The 23,661-nt window shown below is 33.6% G+C and overlaps 1 protein-coding gene across 2 annotated transcripts in view; it reads right to left on the reverse strand.

Moving 5' to 3' along the window:
• Positions 1 to 9,272: 9,272 nt before the first annotated feature.
• Positions 9,273 to 23,661, reverse strand: part of LOC105320671 (uncharacterized) — a 41,965-nt gene continuing 27,576 nt past the window's right edge. For both annotated transcript variants that reach the window (XM_034453645.2, XM_034453646.2), the window contains exons 15-16: positions 17,926 to 19,320; positions 9,273 to 13,343 (exon numbers count right to left, since the gene is read on the reverse strand). In XM_034453645.2, coding sequence (XP_034309536.2) covers positions 13,263 to 13,343; positions 17,926 to 19,320 — 1,476 coding nt within the window. In that variant the 3' untranslated portion in view covers positions 9,273 to 13,262. The remainder of the gene's footprint in view (positions 13,344 to 17,925; positions 19,321 to 23,661) is intronic.

Here is a 23,661-nt window from a genome sequence, read left to right on the forward strand (position 1 = left end):
CTCTGCTAATTATTAGCTTCATCATCGCATAAGTCAGTCATAATATTTTTTTTCCAAGATGAGTTTTTAGCTCAAGGTTCAATTGAGATATTTTGATCACCTGTTGTCCATCATTCATTCATTCGTCTGTCTGTCTGTAAACTTTTCACACTTTTTACCTCTTCTTTAGAATCTCGAATCTTCTCAAGAACTACAATGCTAAAATGTGTGGGGTTACTATCTAACCATCCTTTTATCTTCATATCCTCATATTACGTTTTACGGTGCGACCGTTGGGGCGAGCACAGCATGTGATCAAACAATGAATTATAATAAATTAATAAAATAAAATTAACAACGTGAAATTTGAATGCCAAAAAATAAAACATACCTATTTTTCAGTAAATTTTCATTATTCATAGTTTATAAGATTTGTTATAATTTATTTATTTATATGTAGAACAATAGTTTAATCTCAGATACAATGTTGTTAAATAATAAAGATTTTAATATATAAATATTCATTGCACTGCATCTCCTCTTTTAAAGTGATTGTGATTATGATTGATTGATTGATTTTCCCCTTATTTTTGCAGTAGACATTTTTTCTTAAACTTACATATAAAACTTGACTCATCATAGAGCTCCCCCCATGCTAAAATTTTTTTCATTTTTGTCAATTTATACATAGAAAATCGACTTACCATGGATTTGCCCCTCCACTTAAAAAAAATAATTTATTTAATGTTTAATTTTATTTTTAATTTACGCTTAAAAATATTTGCTTATCATGTTAAAAGAACATGGTGTTGTCCCCCCCCCCCCCCCCCCCCCCCCCCCGTATATAATAAATGGAAGTGAAAATAAAGAAACCATTGAACTGCTAAAGAGCTGAAGGATTAGAATTTTCATGATTTATTTTTCATTTTGCTTGCAAAGATTTTTCAGGATGAGGCTGCCATCCACCCACCCACCCCCTTTAAAAAAAGGCGCTGCTACGTATAACGTTACGTTTCAGGAAATTACCGTAATTATAGTGAATAAAATATTTGTGAGCAATCATCCAAATTAGTGCAATTTACAACTGTTTCCTGTATCTGAAGAAATGTCCTTATTCATAAGCTGTTCTTTATCTTAGCCTTTGCAAGATTTTAAGAGGATTTTGGTCATTTCAGCAGATTTACAATAACTTCAATTAGAGTAATTTCCCCTTATCAGTGCTTATTGTGACGTCAAAGCTGACGTTGGTTAAGTGTCGTCTTACTCTTTAAAACTCCCCTGAGAAATAAAAGTATGCGAAGTATACTGTTTTATTTACTTAAAAAGCATGATGTTCTTAAAATTACACATCTTATAAGCTTTTCAAAGGTTTTACTTTGATTCTGGTACTATGAATTGTGGGTCAAAATTTACTGACTCCGAAAAAATATATCGGATCATAGTCTCGTTCAACCAGACGCTCGGCTGTCTCCGTAAATCTCCGACGAGCAGTCGGAGTTTTACGGAGACAGCCGAGCGTCTGGTTGAACGAGACTAATCGGATCAATGTGTAAACATTTGTGACGTCACACTATTATTTTTGATTGAAAGTGTACTGAGGTGAACTTTAGAGGTAACATTGACTGTATGTCGCTTACATCGTTATTGTTTTTAGTGTTTAAATTTGTCTTGCTGATTCTCGTGAGAGTGTGAAGTGATAAAAATTGCCATGATTACAGGGAACTACTGGGACGATTAAAACGATGCATTACTGGTCCGATTTACTGACGCCAAAAAATCCGTTGAATGAATGTGCAACTAGTCCGAATTTTCTATTCACACACGCCTTGCCGGTAGAGCTCGCTTCGCGCCGGCGCTGCGCGCCGGCGAGCTGCGCTCGCTATCAAGGTCATAGTGACCTTCTTACACTTTTTATACCGAGCGCAGCGAGAGGCGGGCGAAGTCCGCCTCGCGAAGCGAGGATTAATGGTAACACGTATATATAAGAAAATCAGTGAAAAATGAAAGTTGAATCAGGGGTACTAAGGCCAAAAAAAATTTCTTCCTGCCCTGGGCGCCGCCATCTTGGCAGCCATTTTGTTTTTAAAAAGTTAGTTCGATCATTGATTGATCAGTACTTATCGATGTTTGTTGTCCCTAAACTCGATTAAATAAGTTCCAGTGTTTCAATAGAAGGTAATTCGAATTAAAAGAAATTCAAAAGGAAACCAGATAATTTTCAATAGTCCTTCAATCAAGAAACACGACATGTTCTATGTATGTGTTATCAAATTATCAGATGGAAAATAAAAACATTAAGGTCAAGGAACTGATCTTTTAGATGCCGAATAAATTATTTAATTTTATTACAGCGGCATTCATATGAATTAAATTGATAAACAATGAAAGAAGAAATAAAAAAATAGTTCGGAATGACGTTACTCTCTTCGGCTATTTCCGAAGACAAAACTTGAACGTTTCACGTCTGAAATATGACGTCACAATGTAGACTGAGCACGCGACGTTAAGTAAAACTTTGGCTAATGATTTGAGTAGGCAACCCTACTGTGTGCGTTTCAAATAAATTTTATTCTACAAAAATCAAACTGCACTGTGTTAAATCTGCGCTCGGTCCAACGGTCACACCGTATATATATTAATTATTCATACTTCAATTTTGTTATTTTTTGGTACATTGAGGCCTAGGATTATACGATTGGTCAGTTTATGCATCTTAGATCTTAGGATAAGATGTCCAAATAAGAAGGCTGATATGTGAAAGTTTTACAAAATTTCAGAAAAGTTTCAAATTACATAAAAATTTCGAGAGACAGGTATTTAGGTGAGCGATGCAGCCCATGGGCATTTTGTTTAAGGAGGCCGATTTTGGATTTTTTGTGAAAAACTACTATAGCAAAACTCTTTTTTTTTTTTTTACTATGTGTCTTTTAGATCAAGTCTTACGAGTATGCAAAGGGTCATGGATATTAAAATTAACACAATTTCAGTCTATCTAATGGGTCATATTTTTACAGAAATTGCGTTACAACTTGACAATTTTTTTTTAAGTAATCTCTCGATCAGTCCTCATTAATTCTCTCTAGAGAATATATGATCCAAAAGGGAAATTATATAAACTGGTGTCCTGAAATCAGGCCGCAGTTTATAATTTTATTGTAATAAAAGTACATGCAATATCATCTGCTGGTTTTGCACATTCATTTTAATTGATCTGTAGAATGCATTAGCAACGGATGTTGCATCGGGTTTTCATTTTTTATTACTCATTGTATGACGCAAGATTTATGTGTTATCAAGTCAAAGTGCTGGGTTGGGGTTGTTTCGTGCACAATTTAAATACGAAAAAAAAAAACAAGATTAAAATTTGATACGGTTTATAAATGACATTAACTTAGGAGTTCAATGTCATGTACAGTAGCAATTTTTAAATTTGTCGCGGTATATATACACAAATTGTCTACAGAACAACCATGTCTTTGTTACGTATATTGTATACTTTACAAATTCGATTCTATATATTGTTTGATCACCTCATAAATACATACATTGTATACTTTACAAAGTCGATTCTATTGTCGATTTGACCAACAAAACGCTTTGCAATATTTCTACATTGTGAGATTTTTTAATACCGAGCGCAGCGAGAGGCGGGCGAAGCCCGCCTCGCGAAGCGAGGATTAATGGTAACACGTATATATAAGAAAATCAGTGAAAAATGAATGTTGAATCAGGGGTACTAAGGCCAAAAAAAATTTCTTCCAGCCCTGGGCGCCGCCATATTGGCAGCCATTTTGTTTTTAAAAAGTTAGTTCGATCATTGATTGACTGGTACTTATCGATGTTTATTGCCCCTAAACTCGATTAAATAAGTTCCAGTGCTTTAATAGAAATTAATTTGAATTAAAATAAATTAAAAAGGAAACCAGATAAGTTTCAATAGTGCTTCAATCAAGAAACACGACTTGCTCTATGTATGTCTTATCAAATTATCAGATGGAAAATAAAAACATTAACGTCAAGGAATGTGATCTTTTAGATACTGAACAAAGTATGCAATTTTATTACATCGGCATTCATATGAATTAAATTGATGAACAATGAAAGAAGAAATAAAAAACAATCGGAATCACGTAACTCTCTTCGGCTATTTCCGAAGACAAAACTTGAACGTTTTACGTTTGAAATATGACGTCATAATGAAGACTGAGCACGCGACGTTTAGTTTAACTTTGAAGAATGGTATGAGTAGGCAACCATGCAGGCGGATCCTACTGTGTGCGTTTTAAATAGATTTTATCATACAAAAATCAAACTGCACTGTGTTAAATCTGCGCTCGGTCCAACGGTCACACCGTTTACATATTATTTTTAAATGATGGGTCACTGTAGGCTAATTATTTGGTCCCCTCCTCCCTCCCTCCCTCGCCACCCTGTTCCTTCCCCTGCCGTTTTGAAAACAACCCTGAGTGCTTCTTACAGTGCATTGCGACAAAATACATTAAAATAAACTCTGGAGACTTTCTGAGTAATATCGCTATGTATTTAATGAATAAGGTCATTCTTTGTGTATTATGGGGTGATCAAATACGCTGGGGGTGATCAAATCTACCCCGACCGTATTTGATCACCTCATAATATTCAAAGACCGATTCCTTATTACTTATACAGTATTATTTTATATATTTTTCAGCAATTGTACAATTATTAAATATTTGAAGAATCATTAATGAAATGTATGGGCTTACAAAGCCGATTTGTAATGTTATCAAAGACATTGGAATATGTAAATATTTAACAACCTCAACTACTTTCACACAAAGGAAATATCTATACCATTGAGAACCAGTAGTACTTTCATTCTCAGTCATAAATACAAGGGGCTTTCTAAGTTTTCAGGAATTGTGCCTCATCCTTTTATTACCTCTATCCAACAATAAGATATATTTAAAGCAATGGATATGTAAATCAATTAATGTATACTTCCAAGTTCGTATATTTATAAAAGTGTCATAAGTATGTTTACACAAGTTATTTGTCATGTTTATGTAATAAAAGTCGCCAGTCAAACGGTTACATTGCAAATGGTAAGCGTGTGGTTTTCAGGGAAGTTTTGAACACTTAGTAGAAAGAGCAACTCTGAATTTAATGAAAACAAAAATCCAGAACATTGAAATACATGTAGAAATTTGGTGGGGCATTATCCAAATTCGGGCATTATCAATTTGATTTGAATTTAACAATCTGACTACTCATTCAATCTGATTAAAATCAGATCTTAGTTCCGCTCCGCGACAAATTCGAATTTGTCGAAGCCGGGATCAAAGATCTGATTTTTAATCAGATGGACTACTCATTAAGGTAACACTTTTCTCTCTATATATAAACACAAGCAGAATGAAAAAAAAATATGTTCATAAGTTTATCTAATACTTGTTGACACAAAATAGATTTAAAATTGTTAAAAAGTATTTTGCAACATACGTGCGTATGTATTTAGAAATGTGTGTAAAAAAAATTATCGTTTTAAATTGAAAACGGCAGCAAATCGCACTAACTTTTAAAATGACACAATATCTTGTCTTTAAAAAGGTTTGATGCTATAAAGTCATTTTTAAATCAAAAGCGGTCCACTGATAAAAATATCAATATTTATGATAATTAGCCGGGCTCTGCTGAAAGCAGAGTCCTGGCTATAGGCAGGCAAATCGCCAATGTTACTATAAATAGCACAAATAAACAAAAAACCAAACAGCGTCAAGGTAAAGCTTCCGCTATACCAAATAGTTACACAAAGAGCCACGTTTTGTCAAAAGTGTTGGCATGTTGTTTCTTTTTTTTTTAATTTCGAATGAATTGTCTATCTTTTTTAGTTTTCTTATTAATAACGTGTTTTTAAAACTATGCATTTTGGACACATACAATGCGCATGAATTTCAATGAACTACTTTGCTGCGCGATGAAGAAACGGGGATCGAATATATAATGCTTGTTGCAAAATTCAAGGCAGCAACTGTTGAACTTTTTAACTTCTACTAGACAGACAATTTTTTTGTTTATAGCCGCTTACAAAATTTGGTCGCTCTCTGATGCTTTGCCGACATTAAAAGCATGAGAGAGAGAGAGAGAGAGAGAGAGAGAGAGAGAGAGAGATTTTCAGTCTTTACTACACAATAAGTATAAAGACTCACCAAAAGAGCCCGGCTTTCAGTAGGCCCCTACTTCAGTACTTTGATTTTTTTTATTGTACCTCTTTTACTAAAATAGCCTATATCATTTCATCTTAAAAGCAATATTTAGATAGCTATTCTTTGCCTGGTAATTCACAACATTGATACAAGATACTTTCGTACTTTTTTGATTTTAAAATAAACTACACCAATACTTTTTTTATACTGGTTTTAGTTATTGTTGCCTTAAAATTGAGTAAAATCATTAATTTTTTTTTTACTATTTAAAAGTACTTGCATGGATTTTGTAGAGCAAACATTTGAAAATGCATGAGCATATTTTTTCCTCTTGAATTCTTGTAGAGACAAGATGAAACCGGTGCAAACTAGTAAATTATAAAATATTCAGATTTGATTGCCCTCGGTTTATCAACTGATTAATACACATTAACTATATTTTTCTCACAAGGGAAGATTAAATTTAATAATTTAAAAGATTTGACGCGAACAAGTAGCATCGTCTTTATTGCTTATAAAGTCACGTGTGACAATTTTCATCTTCCCGATTTAAAAATTAATAGTAACATTATTTTGGATTAAGGTCATACCCGACCCATCTTCCATTTTTTCCTGTCCCCACAATGTGAAGATTTCCACTTAATAATTTTATAATTATATCTTTATGTTATATGATTCTTTTTTTTTAATTTAGATATAAAGTGTTCAATTGAAAATGTATAGTATGGCTTTATTTATAATCATTCAAATGCACTTTGCATGCTATTTTCAAGGAAAATTCAAAATATTCTAGCCCCGAAAAGAGCCTGGTAATGTACCCTGAATTTTTCGGAATTAACAGGTTTAAATGTTAATAAATAAGGAATAAAATATCAAGGGAAATTATATAAAAATTGAGGGACGTCTCGTGTCTCCTTAATACCGTAATCCCAAGTGAGCCATTATCTTCTATATAATAAAGAGACGCGATCATGTTTATGTTGACAAGCGGTAAGCAATGTATAATAAGTTTTTATTATGTAATTATCGCGTGTTGAAAAAATTTACTTGCATAAATGTTTCTTAAACGTACATGTACCATCCTTTTTAGCTCACTGAGACCAAGTCGAGGGGAGCTCGAGCTTATGCTATTATACCCCGGCGTCGGCGTCCGGACCTGGTTAAGGTTTTTGATGCAGGTCCTGTATCTAAGAAAGTGAGCGCACAAGATGGTAAGTTTGCAGGAATCCTCGACACGAATCAATTGGGATTTAAATGTCTATAACCTCGAAAGGCTATGTACAGGTTTCAACAGAAATATATTATGTTGAGTGTCGAAGTACCTGGCTATTCCGGTTATTAAATAACTCACAAGCTTTCAAAAAATGGCAATGAGAGGAAAACCGATAACTAGTTGGAAATGTTAATGCAAACATATTTTAATGAAGTTATATTGTGTTTATTCTAAAAAAAACTAGTAATAAGAAAAGAAAATAGTGTTCATACAGCAGATCTAGAAATCAATAACAACAAATTAAGATATACCGGTATACTATAATTCAACATCATGTTATAATAACAAACATTTAAAACAAAAAAGTTTTTTTTAAAAGACCACCAGTTGGATTTGAACCCAAAACACTGAATGTTTGTATTCACTAATCCAGGACGAAACCACTGAGCCATGCGAGACTTGTCAATTGGCTGTATAAAGTACTGTTTGACACAACATTGTCATATCAATGGACTGTTTTTTATCCTTCAAAAATAATTTGAAAAAGTACATAATTAGTCATCTCTGGGTCATCTCTCCATCTTTTTTTAAAAAGCGACATTTTTAATGTTAAAATATGTTATCTTTACACGTTTGAAATTTGTGGAGAGAAGACCCAGAGACAACAAAATCATTTAAAAACAGTTGTTAATAAGTAGGATTTTGCATGAAGTGCTTCGTGTTGCTATATTTAGACCCATATTATGATAAAACCTTTTGCATTTCAAATATTTTTCCACTCATTCCACATCCAACAGACACCAAAAACGGTTATAATTCGAAAAATATTCAAAATTAATTGATGAAATTTTCACTCTTCTTGTGCGCCCAGATTCCTGCCGAATGTACATCTTAACAGCCCACATTCTTTATTACTTGTCCTATCCTCACCAAACTATGGATTATGCAGTTGGATCTACTTATGGACTTGGAAGACTTGGATGCTGAATCTCGGCCATGAATATCAGATGCTGATGGAGGTTAAGTTTTATAGAGCAGGTTAACATTTTGGGGAGCAGGTTCCCATTGATAACAATTTCTAAGTTACACTGTACTACTAGTTCTAACGTCACCAAACTTGCATGGATGGTGTGTCCTATGATACTTATGCACTTGACAGGCTTGAATGCTGAATCAGAGCCCTGGATTTTGGATGCTGGATGAGGTTAAGGTTTTTGAGTTGGTTAAAGTTTTGAGAGCAGGTGCCCTTTGATAGACAAATCTTAGTTATTATTGGTTCAGTCCTTATCAAATTTGAAAAGATGATGCATCTTGTGATTCTGATGCACTCCAGGGCAAGGATGCTGATTTAGAGGCATATGTTTCAGATGCTGGAGGAGGTTAAGGTTTTTGGAACAAGTCACATGTTTAATAGATAATTGTACTATTTCAAACTTGCATGGTTGATTTAATATAAATAAATCGTAGAGGTAGCTTCAGATACAGAGCCTAATCTATGATTTGCATATTTTATGATAAAGGTGTTCTTTAAAAGGTGATGCCTTGTCTCGGTGAGCTTTGTAATCTGTGATTTCCTATGTTTTACAATAGTGCTTATTTCTTAATGGATTCCTGCATTCAATGCAGTGTTCAAGTCATTAAGATCTCAATGAAGCAAACCACCTTCACAATTCACCTGCATTCTGATAATGATTACCGGTATTATGGCCTTATTTGACTGAATCATTTTAAGACTTGTTGCATTAGCCTCTAGTTGTTTGTATAAACCCTGGCCTGATATTTTTTTCACAGACAAGAAATACAAAAAAATAAATCCAAGCGATAACATTTATTGTTTTTTATTAATTAGAAACATTTTTCACTTTTCTTCTATAAAAGCCTTTTTTCCACAAAACTGTGAAATGAAACAAGATATAAAAAAAACAGGACAATAACAAAAATACTCCAGGAAATATACTGAGATTTAAAAAAAACCACAAAACACTGGAACAATGGGAGGTATAGAGAAGTCTACAAATCTCTACACATACACATAAAATTACCGATAATGGAAATTCAGCGATCTCCATATATTACTCTCTCTCTTTATCAACCCTTAATCCTCAAGGGCTCAAGCTTGGAAAAAGAACACAACAAAATTTAAATTTCTCTCATTTTTGTAAGTTTGAGAAAAAAACAAAAAACCCATGGATTTTAACCAAAAGAGTCTACAGAGTTGTCGATATACACATAGATCTACATGTGATTACCTTTACATGTATAACATCTTATTCCTAAGATTAATGGAAATACCGGTACTAGTAATCTGTTTTAAATCACAAAATATGGCCACTTACAAAAGAAAAAAACAAATCATCACTTTAATTTCTTTAAAGTTCTGAACAATTCTATACCATTGTCATGAAACACAAAATGATCTATTCGACCAGCCTAAAAAAAAAAAAAGAAGTAAAAAGAAAAAAACGACAAAAATGCACAAACAAAAAAATCAAGGAAAAAAAATAGCCAAGGCATAAAACATTTTACAGGGAAAAGAATATAATATACTCAACAATTGGTCACAAACGCAATTGAGGAACTACTTGTTAATATGGAGGGGAATGTTATCAAATGAAAAAAGAAAAAAAGTTCCTTGAAGAAAGCGAAAAAGTTCCTATACAACTTGAGATCACAGAAAACTGAGTGAACTGTGCACTATGTTTACACAAACATAATTCAGTCCATTACAAAAATTGCAATTAGCTTCATCAATTAAAAAAAAAATCAATTTCTCCATTACATCTAAGAAACTGGTAGCAACATGCATATTTTTGTGACAAATGATTTTTCAACTGCAATTGATCAGAACAGACAAATGCAAACTCCTTATTTTAATGTACGGTGGTAAGATTTTTATTATTTTTTGGCATGTTGAAATACTGATGGGTCTTTCTTGATAACAAAAGCTGAAAACCGGGTAAGAAAGCTTGAGCCAAGAGCAATATTGTAAAAAGACCTCGTTTTAAAACAAAAACCCAAAAACTTTTTCTACATTTACCCTTAGCTGGAGAGGTGACCAGCACCTAAGCCATGGATATTTTCTACACTACACTTAACACATCAACAGAGGTTGTGCTATGATGTATTAACCTACTGTGTAAGAAGCTAGATTTGTGCATAATGAAATACCTAATGTAAATAGAGAGATAGAAAGAGAGGAACAGTATGGGAAATGAGACAGAGAGAAAAACACAGCATGATTCACAGATTTTGTAAGTTTCAGTGATGTGGTTTGTGGTTTAAAAAATGGAGAATACGTCCACAACATGACAAGGTGTTATCGAACTTCTGTCACCAAAAAAATCTTGGAAGTATTTTCTAATAGTGTATATAGCTATGGCATAATTATTCAGATTCTAAAAGTACTATACAATTTCCAGGTAGAAACCAGATTAACTTCACCCTTTTTTCCCTGTATTGTTTGAGGTATTCCAATGATTGAATTGTCAACAAACAAATGTTAGCAGAACAGTGGTATTATAGCACCTAATAAATGTCTCCTATTAATAAGATGTTGTTCTAAAAAAGGCTACAGTGAATATATCACAGCTCATCTGAATGAAACAAACTTCAGAAATACATGTACAAATAAAGACTACCACTCAAGACTACATACAGTGATACCTGTCTATACCGACACCTGTGTAACCCGGAGCACTGTACATTACAACCCTATGATCACATTTGGTAAATTTGTTATCAAAATTACTGACAACCTGTTCAAACATTTGCCGAATGAATTTTACTTCATGTTCAATTTAACATGAATAAATTTCGCATTATTCTAAAGCGTTATATAGAAAGTCAAAATGTGAGTAAATTTAAATGGTCTACAATAAAAACAGAATTAAATTGTGGTTATACCCTTCATATTAGTGCAGTTAAAACATTCTTTAAAAAAAATGAGCTCTGTGTGTGATTAGGGCATATCTTGAGTACAACCTGAACTAAATAAAAGACTTTTACAATATGTAATTTGTTCACCACACTGGATTATCCGCTATAGACAGGTTTCACTGTACGGAGTATACACAAACATGTAATACATTACATATATCATACCAATACCCAAAACTGTGCGTAGTGCTTTGGCTAGTTAGCAGAGGAAAGGTTATAATAATGTGCATAATATATCTTTATGATCTAGATATAAATATACTGCGAGACTATTTACAATTTTTGAATTAACACGCATTACCGGATCATCTTTCTTACTTAATCATGATTTTGAGTTGGCCATATATTCATTCACTTGTAATACAATGGTTATATAATGTTTATACTTCTTAGACTGCTACATGAACATTTCTAAAAAAAATTTGATTATGTGTTGCATACTTGACAAAATTTGCCATTTTTGTAGTCATAAGAGGACTTTGTAATGACTATATTTTTTCTTTCTCAAAGTTCTGGCTTTTCTTTCAATGTCTCTGCGTGTGTATCATAAAAACTTACAAGAACTTAGCTATCTCTCTACCATCCAATTTGACTGCATGAAAGTGGCATTATTTAAGTATGAGAATAATAAAGTACATGTACAACTATGAATTAGTGAGTACCATATACAAGTTTATAAGCTACATGGATCATACATTGCTATAATCACTGTGAAAACTGCCAACCATTAGAGTTGCTTTTTTTTTTTTACACACTATCAATTCAACAGGCAAGAAAAATATGGCAATACACTAGACACTTGATTGTCAGTTTTCCTGATGCACATTTCAAAACAGTCAAAACTATCCTGGCAGCGGCACCAATGTAACACAAAAAAGATCTAACATTTACACTGATCAAAGACATTTAGAGAGAAACTGATAGTTTACACACTTTTTTCATCAAATCTTTGCTTTGAACCAGACTAAGACTTACTCTATATGAATAGACTAACGAAAAGAGTAAGGAAAGAGAGAAAAAAAGATGAAAATCATAATTTTAACAAAATTAAGAAATAGTTTGCAAAATTTTGATTGATGATGAAACTTTCAGAAGAAATAGAATACTAAGCAAATGCTGCAAAATATTGTTTCATTTTTTTAGTGTATAACAAAAACATACTAGCTTAATTTTTCAACAAACCTATTTAAGACAAAAATAAAATGCTCTGCTACCAAAATAGTTCTGCTCTTTCAACAGAATCTATGCACATAATTTTCATATAAGCTACTTAGATCTACTCCCTTTTTTCAGTGAATTTAAATGCACAATTTCAGCAGCTCAAAACCCCTAAAATTTGACTAGTTCTTCTTCCACTGGGCACTCCTTAGCACACAAAATGACATAATAGCAAGGGAACCAGACAATAAGTTGCACTGGAATCATTAGTGCTACAGAACATGTCATAACATTTCAGTAAAAACAACATCCATAATACTATCGTTTTAGATACACATCAAATGCAAATCCACCGTAATAACGACCACAACAAAACACACCGCAGTAACACATATCACCTTGAACCTTGACCCGTATCATCACAAAATCCATCTCAAAAAGTGAAAAAACAGAAATCCAACAATCCCTGCCATGTAAAAAATTGAGTAAAAAGTCCTTGTCCTCCACACTCAAGTTTTTTATGTGTTCCAAGCACAGCGCTCTTCAATCCCGATTCTTTTGAGGTCAAGGTCGGAACATCATCCAGATTTTCAAGGTCAAGTTATTTTTTTTTCACTGCATCTGTGCTGGGATGTCCCTTAGCTGTTCTGTTACCACACTTCTCTATGTATTTCTCAAAGTCAAAACAGTGCATGAAAATTTGAAATCTCCATTGGCCTTCAGTGTCCAAAGTCTCTCCAAGAGGACTGTATTAATGTGTGTCTGGTTATTAGGGTGACGGTCACTCACAATCAGGGGGAGTAGGAGTAGAATGCTGACCCCTCCCCTACAGACACCACAGGTAGCAAATCCTCGTGGATTGGTACAAAGTGCTAGGGAAAAAAAAAATGAAAAAAATTAACCAATCAAATCACATACTGTAAAACGAGAAAATTTGGCGCATACGTATTTTAGCGCAAACACAAGTGCTAGTACATTGGCGCAATTATATTTTAGCGCACGTCACCTTTCTTTAAAAAAGAATACAAAAAATGTTCTTGTTTGATAAACGATCACGCACAATTTTAGTTCTTTGTTTACTCAAGCACGTGAACACAACGACTTTAATTTCTATCTCGCATGCATGGTAAACTGTCATTGAGAACAATACACTTACTTTTGTGTAAATCGTCAGTAGATAGATATGAAAACTTCATTTATTGGCGATGATGTGTAATTTTTGTTGGTAAACAAATTTGAGTTATCGGACTTTGAATTTAACGTGTCGACTTGGATAACACTAGAAGAGTCCCGAAACTAAAAGTGAAATCGAATGCTACATTTACCATAAGTTTCGATCACCATGAGCGAATCTTTTTTACAGAAATTTTACATTAAAATAACACAAAAAGAGGTATCATCTTGTTATCTTTATATCCACTAATTAGAGATCAAAAAAATTATGACCAATCATGTATTGGCAGCGTTAACGATCGCCACGCTTAATCGCTTGAGCGCCTCACATTTTCACCTCGAGGCACTAAATGGAAGTGGCATGGGGAGAAGCCCAATTTTCAAGGTGCTAATGAGAGATATGAAGAAGCAATTAAAATTGAATTAATTAATCCATGTTTAGGTACTTATACCCGATAACCCATACGTTTACCTGTGTAATTGTTTAAACAAACAGAACCGACAGCATCTGATATTACGTATACGAACACTTCTTTATAGGGACGTTATTGTTTTTCAACTTGAAGAAATTTACTACATATGGAAAATCGTTGGCGCACTATTAATTTTAGCGCTCAGAGGCAGTTGCGCCAAAGGCGCTAAAATTTGTAGTGCGCCATATTTTCTCGTTCTACAGTATTTGTAAGGCTTCATGGAGATAGACTTCTGGGAAAAAAGAAATATCGAAATAATTAAGATTTCATTCACAGGAATAGATTCTATCTGTCTTCTTGTTGTGTGGACACTTATACATGTATTGCATTGGATAAATCAGGCCTTTTTTTTTCAAATGAGGAACAGATTGAAATAAGCAATTTTAAAACACAACACTGCAAGTGTTATAAATTTAATTTTTGTATCAAATGAAGACAACTAATTGATGATGAAATATGCCAGCCAATAAAGAACAAAGATATTTGTGGTTTTCTTTAAAAAAGAAAATCAAAAAGAAAATAAATCAGTTAATATGCATAAATGTAGATGAAAATATAGATGTAAAACCTTATAAACTTAACACTCTATTTAAGGATATTAAGAATATAATGTGGAAACAAAGACCAAATAAAAAAAAAAAAAAAAATTCTCCAAGAGAAAAAAAAAAATAATCGAAAAAACCACCGCAGATTATTGAGGAACATTGAAGTGGCAGACATGATTAGCCAATTGATAACTTGACACGTTATCGGGTGCTAAGAGATTCGACAGATGTAAAACAGATTACAACTGATGATGCTACACCGGGGTTTTCATTTTCATTGTGTCAGTGAAAGAAGACACTCCGAATGACCTTGACCCCTGTTTTATGACACAATTAGGTCAATGTTAAGCCAGGCTCCTTTTCTCGTTTGTCAAATACACTACGGTACAAATTAATCACATTTATTACTGAAGAAAACGAGAGAGAAAATATCTCATTTTACAATGAGTTATTTCTATAATTCTCAGGCTCTTCAGAGCTGGTTTTTTCCTCCTGGGATGGCAAAGTTTCAGCGTGAATTTATCACATTGCTCCATTACAGAAAAATTACATCACCTTTTTGCACTCCCCAAAGCCAAAGAAATAAACCGAAAACGATGACATTTATCTGAGGGATCAATGATTCAATACATCATGGGCCAGAGTTCAGAACAAGGCATTATAGTGAGGCCTCGTTTTCTTGATGCTGTCAGTTTACTGGATAAATGTAACACAAAATAATAACGACGCAAAAACCGCATTAAAACAACCATTTGATATTATTTTTATATGATCAATAATGAAAATAAAACGCAATGCAATAACATTAATTTGCAATAAAAAAAAAAACATGAAAAAAATATACTATCATCTTTTTTGTAATCTCTCCCCTAAGGGCTTCCTGCATTGCTTTAATGAAAGTAAGGTTTCTACTTATTGTTTAGAAAAGACAAAATGATAAAGACAAAATTATTGATATATCTTATTTAAAACCTTGATCAGAATGCTACAACAGTAAAATTACAGAGGAGGATCCAAATTTATTTGACATCAAATTAATGAAAAGTAGACTTAAATGTGCATTAAAAAATTTCACTTCAGATAAAATTAATGCAAAATTAATTAATTAATGTAAAATTTAATAAAGCATATTTTAATAACACAATTGTGCATTATATTACACATAACTATTAAATTGTATTTCATCATATTGCCCAGTTTTTAACATTTATAATTAAGTAAACATACACTTTTCACTGAAAATAAAGTTGTAGTCACAACACGTATTGTTCACAAATCACTTAGCCATTTATAAAGTTTCTATTGATTTTTTTTAAAATACCACCGGCTGATACGCTATACCTTTACATACTAAAAGATTACTAATTCTTTAAGAGAAAAATTGGCAATATCAATAGAAGCTTCAATAGAAGTGCACCTGTTAAAAGAAAATTCCAGCAAAATAGGTCGACTTGCATCTATTCTATTACAGCAGCTGTGACCTTGACTTTTGGCCCATTAGCTAATTATATCGATAGTTTTTCAACCCTATACATGTAAGCATAATATGTCAAAAATAAAACTGTAATCAATTATTTGGATTTCCGCACCTTAATTAATAGATAAAGCTCAAGATACTTTACTACACCTAGACTTATACTTTTTTAAGACGTACACTACGTCACAATTGGCGATTTAAATGTTTTGTTAAACTGTTTGTATCAATTGATTCAGATGTATATCGTCACAGCTCAGTGGTTAAAGTATCGGGCTTGTGAACCGCAGATCATGAGTTCGAATCCACCTGGAGATTTTGTTTATGTTTTCCAAATTAAATTTTTGAAATTATCATTTTTTATCCAAAAGTGCACATTTTTTCACCAATTTGACATTTAAACTTCTTAATATCCATCATGCTTTCTATCATAATCAAGTAATTTACTGCCGATTTGAGAAAATATTTCAAGGTGTAGTGAGGCACCTTAAGGTGGCTGGATGGCCGTTTTTTGGGGTTATTGATCTCCTTGAGAAGAAGAACTCAGTTTAAAGATAAAAGATAATGTCAACATTTTAACGCTATAATAAACAGACATATTAAAAAAAAAACTTCATCTCAGTCACTATCTTTTAAAATTCTTCATAAATCTAACAAAATATTACCCACTGCCAACACTTTCTTTCACAATATTTGCAAATATTCAACCTCGAGATAACTCATGATAAACAGTAAAAAATCTACATCATTGGTAATATTTCGAATCAGCACCATTCATTAGAAAAACACTTTCAAGATCTACATGATCCGAATTGTAGCAAGACAAAAAAAAAATCATCAGGATTTCCGATTAAGATTTGAGTGTATGATAGGCAGTAAGTGCATGATACATGTATATTATGTATATTGCCAGTTTGTTTTTCATAAATTCATACCACAAGTAAATTACTGTAGAAGCACATATTTTCGTTGGGTCAAAATTTTGTTGTTTTTGAACCAAATAAAATTCCGTTGGCATTTAATTTCATCATATCATTATCTCATTGCATTCATTGATACTTTGGTTAAAAATTTGTCACGGATTTAATTTTGTTGATTTATACTGCCAAAGAAAACAATGAAATTAAATCCTCAACAAATATTTCTGCTTCTACAGTGTATACATTAGTTCTACAGATGCCTTGGTCTTTAAGTGTAATTGTAGAATGTGATTTTTTAAAATATAGTGTTATTAACATGTCAATGAAAACAATATAAAAAGTAATTTTATTCCAATAAAATGGTGCAATATCAACACATCAGTAGAAAGGGTTCAACAACCAATCAATAGTTGATATTTTGAAACCCAAATTGATCAAAGCAGTAACAGGTTTTCATTATATATTGTGGCACTGCTTTTTGGTTGCAATTTAATGTGGGCCTTGTGCGATGTAATGTGGGCCTTGGTGCGATGTAATGTGGGCCTTGGTGCGATGTAATGTGGGTCTTGTTGCAATGTAATGTGGGCCTTGATGCAATGTAATATCGGCTTTGGTGCAATGGAATGTGGGCCTTGGTCCAATGTAATGTGGGACTTGGTGCAATGTTATATCTGACTTGGTTCAATGTAATGTAGGACTTAAAGCAATCAGGATTGTGGGACTAAGTGCAATAAATTTTTGAACTTGATACAATGGATTATAGGAAATAAATGCAAATAGATTGTGGGATTAGGTGTAAAGGATTATTGGACTAGAAGCAATGGATTGTGGGATTGTACCATGTTAATCAGGGAGAAGGAGGATCTTACCATTTCATCTCCATTGGACAGCACAGTAGCTACAGGGTTGACATAGCCTCTATTGAACCAGAAACTGAGGGGCTGTGTAGCCTGAAGCCTACAGCAGTACCTCGCACACTCATCGTCCAGCAACGCCTCACGATACCTCTGCTCATTGGCTATTGACAACACCTCCTTGTACAAGGGGATTTCCTGAGTTGGTTGAAAGGGTCTGCTGCTGGTCAGAGGGGGTCGGGACACTGGATTATGGGTAAGCAATGGTGAACTTGTTGTATTGGCTCGTAGTGAGAGCGACCCAACTTCTAGCGACTGAAATGGTTTGGGAGAGGAGAAAGAAGAGGATGAAGCAGAGAGAGGTCTTTTAGAAGTCACACTGGTTTCAATGGAAGGGACTTGTCTAAAGCTTGATTCCTGTACAGACTTTGTACTGAGGTCCATTGGTTCCTCTGGGACAGAGATTGCATAGTCCGGGTCGTGTTCCAGCCTCCTTTTGACACTGGGTGAGGACCTGGTGTCAGGGGTTGTCTGACGCTCTGCCTCACTCTTAAGTGCCATTGCGGTCCATATTGGAGGAGGTGAGGGTGACTTTGACCCCTCCCTCTGAACATCCAGAGTGGGTTTGACCGGTTTGGGCGACTGAATTAGAGGAATAGAACTTTGTGCATCACAAATGCGATTCTGAAGACTAGGTGTTAATGGATGACTTTGTATACTGTGAGAGAATTGAGATGTCCTTGGTGTGCTAAACAGTGTCTTTGAAGCCAAAAGCTGACCACATGGTTCCATCACAGATAAATCCTCCCGTTTGGATCCAAACGGATTCACTGGAGACTTCACATTATACGAGGAGTCATTGTTATTTTTCTCTTCCTCCATGATGCTCTCCAGATTCTGCGTCAATCTGTCCTCGTCACGAAGAGACAACATGCGCTCAGACGACGATATCAACTCACTGACCTGTGTATCCATTGTGCCACGCCCACTCTCGCTCCATTGGTTATCTGTATGACCTTCGACCTCCTGACTCTCGGCCTCCGTCTGGAGCTGTTCCTGTAGCTCCCTCTGGAGTTTAAGCAGCTCCTCCTGTTGTTTCCGAATCAGCTCCAGTTGGTACATGATGTTGTTGTTCTTTCTAGTCTTGCTCTGGTTCCTGAGACTCTGGGCCTGTTGACACAGAGTCTGCATGTGTAAATTGGACTCAGAAATGCTCTCATTGAGCTCAGCAATGCTCTGTCTCTTCTTGCTCTTCTGCACTCGCCCCACAAAGTTCCCCACCGAGTCCCGAGTGTGCTCGCTCCCGCCCCCAGCGCTCTGGTCCCTGGCCGAGTTTGTGGGTCCCTGACTGCCCTCCTCCTGGTCTCCTTCTGTGAACATTGCCATGGTCCGATTCTCTTGGAGTGTTGTCTGCAATGAAATTAATATCAGCTTACTTGATGGCATTTATATAAACTGATCAAGTAATGATTTAATTACTGGTAATAATTAATAAACATGCATTACATTTGAACCCTGAATGAGGACTTAATAATTCATACAACTATGACATAATGAAGCTCTTAAAGCTGACCTGTGGCTCCAGGACCACAGACTGAAAACGGCTTGGGGTAAAATGCTGACGATGGACCCTCCACTTTGGAGGGTCCATAGTGGAGGGGGTGGAGCTTGGTGTCTCAATCTTAATTCAGAGTCTGTTAGATCTGTCATTCCAATTTCATCATGCACCTAATGGCTAAAACATACGAGTTGTTTATCAGAAATTTAAAAAAAAAAAGGAGAGGGAGGTCCTAACATTTAATGAATTTAGCAACTTCAAATGAACTTTATCAGGATACATAAATTACTCTGTTTGTGTAACAATTATTCTGAGTCCAGTGAGACTGTGAACAGGAAGTTTACTCATTTATTTTTTCCCCCAGTGAACAAATGTTAATAAATTAGTGGTAAAAAAAAATGCTATGGATGTGGACAATTATTTACAGACAAATTAAGAAAACCACCCGATGATATCTTGTAAATTCTCAAACAGTATGATAATCGGAAATTTCAGAATGAAACAGTATGAAATTCAGACATTTCAGCACAGTTATCTTCAGGACATAGAGACATTTTAAGGAAATGTAAAATTAATATCAATAAACTAATTATTTTTACAAGACTTACACTTTTGTAGAATAAAATTTATAAGCTGTTATAAATTTTAAACATTTTGTGTCAATTTCAGCAATAATGCAGCTGTAATATTTTTACTACATACATCTTGTGTAGAACTTATGAACAATAAAGCAGTTTATATATGTACTTTTAAGAAACCCAGCACCTAAATGAAAGTGCCACCATTCGTCATAATCATTAGGGGAGAGAAGTTTTATGTGCTTGTGTTTAAAAGTCATATAAATAAAACAATGTTGTGGCCCATTCTGTTTCTGATAACATAATTGGTATGACAGATCAAACGGACTCTGAATTAAGACTGACACACCAAACTCCACCCCTCCACTATGGACCCTCCAAAGTGGAGGGTCCACTTCAGTCAAATTTATTAAATTTTGAATATCATGATTTATTTCTAACAGAGATGTTTTAATTAAAATATCTATTAAAGCTTTTATTGATTCAAAAGTTAATTCAATATTACCATTATTTTAAAAGGTACATATTAACTAACTAATAACAGTGACTTAAAAACCATTTCATTTTTAGAGAAATTTGACTTCAGTCTGTATATTTTCAGCATGCGGTAAAATCATGACGTTCTAGACATCAAAGTTTAATATAACTTGTCCGGATATACTTCTGCACACCTGGTCAATAAATCATTTCCTGCCTAACCCTGACCTTTTATGGTGTCATTTCAACAGAATGCCTGGCAAAGGATTTTTAAATATTAAATGAAGCTAGAGAGTTGCTGCCATTTTTCTGCATTTTAATACACCTTTTAAGTAATGTATGATTTGGTGTAAAATCTACAGCTAAATGAATAATCAAACAGGATGAAAGTATCGATCTTACTGAACCCCCCCCCCCCCCCAAATTAATTATAATTTGCCAAAGAAATAAAATTTCAGGACAATAACCATTATACAGAGCACTAAGCTTCATTAACAAACACTATGTTGCACACTAATTTTAAATTTATTATAGTTTATAATATTTTAACCAAAAGAAAAAAAAAATTTATTGTCATTTTTATCCATTTATCTGTACAGTTGCAAAAATAATTGAATATGCTGTGAAAAAAAGAAAAAAGAATTGATGACTACAAGCTTATTATTTTGTTTACATCCAGAATCTGGAATTAACAAATGTTGCTCTGAGGAAAGTTTATCAAAAGTGGTTGTATATAGAACCAATAGATGATAATTATATCATTTCACTGCTAAACCTGTTATCTGGATAAACTGAATTTGCTCTGCTAAGCATGCTGTCAGATAATTATGAATAATTAACACATCAAAAGGCCAGAGGTCACGTAGATAACAAACCTAACTACTCCCCAAAAAACCTGATCACAATTAATTTTAGAAATTTTTTTGTTTGCAGCGAGCTGTTTTTAATTTTGTTCCAAGGCACAAAACTTCATCGAGATAAAAGCTCAAACTGAAGGGAAATGGGGCAAACTTTGCGCTGAATAAATGTGATAATAAAGGAGGGAAAAATCAAACGATCACATAAATATTGTCTCTGATAAAGTAAAGTTTCAGCACTTTGAAGCATAATAGATTCTACGTAAAAAAACATTATCTATTAATGATGAGATGGAAAATAAACCAAAAGTCTGGATGAGGTTGTCATAATTTTCTGACGGAAAGTCATACTTTATCCAATCTTCCATCTTGGTTTTTAACGAGAGAGAAAATGGAGCAGTTTTCACTAGATAAATTGGAAATTGATATTGAGTCATTCAGTCAATAATTATCGCAAACATAGAAAGAAAAAAAAAATCTCTCCGCATGTAATTGTGCAAATAACGATCTATCGAGTTCCCTGCCTGCACATCATTACCAAACACTACTTTTGCCAAATCAATCTCCATCTGTGTTAGAAAAAACCTGCCGCTGTTTTGAATTTGAACTAAGAACTATCAATTTGTCAGGGTGATGCTAGCTCTGGCTTTTTTCAAAGAATATAATATGTCTGACTGAAATTTAAAAAATTGGTAAAGAATTTCTTAGGGCATTTCTTATTTAATCTATATACATGAATGCACAATCTTAACAATTCAAACAGTTGTAAAACAAAGTTCATTCATTTAAATTAAAAGCCAAAAATAAAATTGCTTTTAAAAATATATTTTAACGTCAATATTATGAAATGAAAAAAAAACAACAACAACATATATTTCACCAATAATAAGCCCCCCCCCCCCCCCCCCAAAAAAAAAAAAATTAATATAGACATATTTTTGTTCATGCTATCAGAAGCAATATCATCCATTAAAAGTGCCTATAATTTTTTCCCTTCATATAAAATCTCTCAATTCTCATTTTTCCACATCATAAAACTGACAGCTTCTCGATACAGAATTGAAATAATGTTGGCCCCTTCAACAGCAGCTATTGACAATGATACTCAAATCTACATCTGTCAAATAAGTGAACGGCCCCTTCCACTCACCATAAACACTGGTACATTATTAAATTCACACGCCTTGTTGGGACAAGAAATCCATCTTATTAAAGACTGTATCTTTTACTTTAATATCGCAAACCGTTGACACAATAAAGACAGAACCTTGAGTTCAGATCAAGAACCAAAGACGTTTCTATTAGATGATGACTTTAAAGACTGAATCTTGAATTTTGACCAAAAGCTAATAACTACTAACAGTTACATTTATCATTTTGAATGTATTTCTGACAATTCAATCATTTTTTGTGTGAATATATTTAGCATCAAAATGACCGAGGTCATTCAGTTTGAATAGAACCCCCCTCCCCAAAAAAATAAAATACAGAAAACCCTTCAATATCATCCTTGAATAGCGGTTGTAAGGGATTGTTAAAAACAAACAAATTCAAAAACAAATATTGATCTACACACCTTGCAATCTTGGCCATTATCAATGGAAAACAAACCGCAGAGCAGAAAAATAAGTGATAAACATGTTTTTCTATAGTTATTAACTTAATTTGATTCCAAAGCAGTGCTTTGAGAAAAACGATTTTCCCATCAAATTTTCGAAAATTCCATAAATCATGGGTTTTACATTACTTAAAGAAGTTAGGAACCTACAACTTATCAATGTATATATTTCATTACATTAACGGGGGTTTGATAAACTATTAATAACACTGATATCCCAATTCATCATGGGCCGCAATTTTTATTCTAAATCATATCTCAAGCACATTAAATCAACAAGTTCAAGTTCTTTTTTTAAGGTTAATTCAGGATGCAGCAAATGCAATCGATTCACTTGACTTTTTAATGAGTAAAATAATAAGATGGCATTTGAAATAATTTGATAATGACCCCTCATTTGTGGAAATAAAAACCCCACATTAATGAAATATTTACTCAATTTTTCTTGTCTGAACGTTCATTTGAAGATAAAAACATCATTAATAAAATAATTGTTTATGACGAAATCATCCTAGTTTTTTTGAGGAATATGAGAAACACACATCAAAGCATTTCAATTAATCTCTTAATTCAATAATTGTATCTGATCTTTAGGAAACAGGTTTTAAATAAGTCAGAATTTCTATGATTTATCTTATGAATTATTACAAGAGTTGAAAGGAA

Source organism: Magallana gigas, chromosome 10 (genome assembly GCF_963853765.1).
Source record: "Magallana gigas chromosome 10, xbMagGiga1.1, whole genome shotgun sequence".
Lineage (NCBI taxonomy): Eukaryota > Metazoa > Mollusca > Bivalvia > Ostreida > Ostreidae > Magallana > Magallana gigas.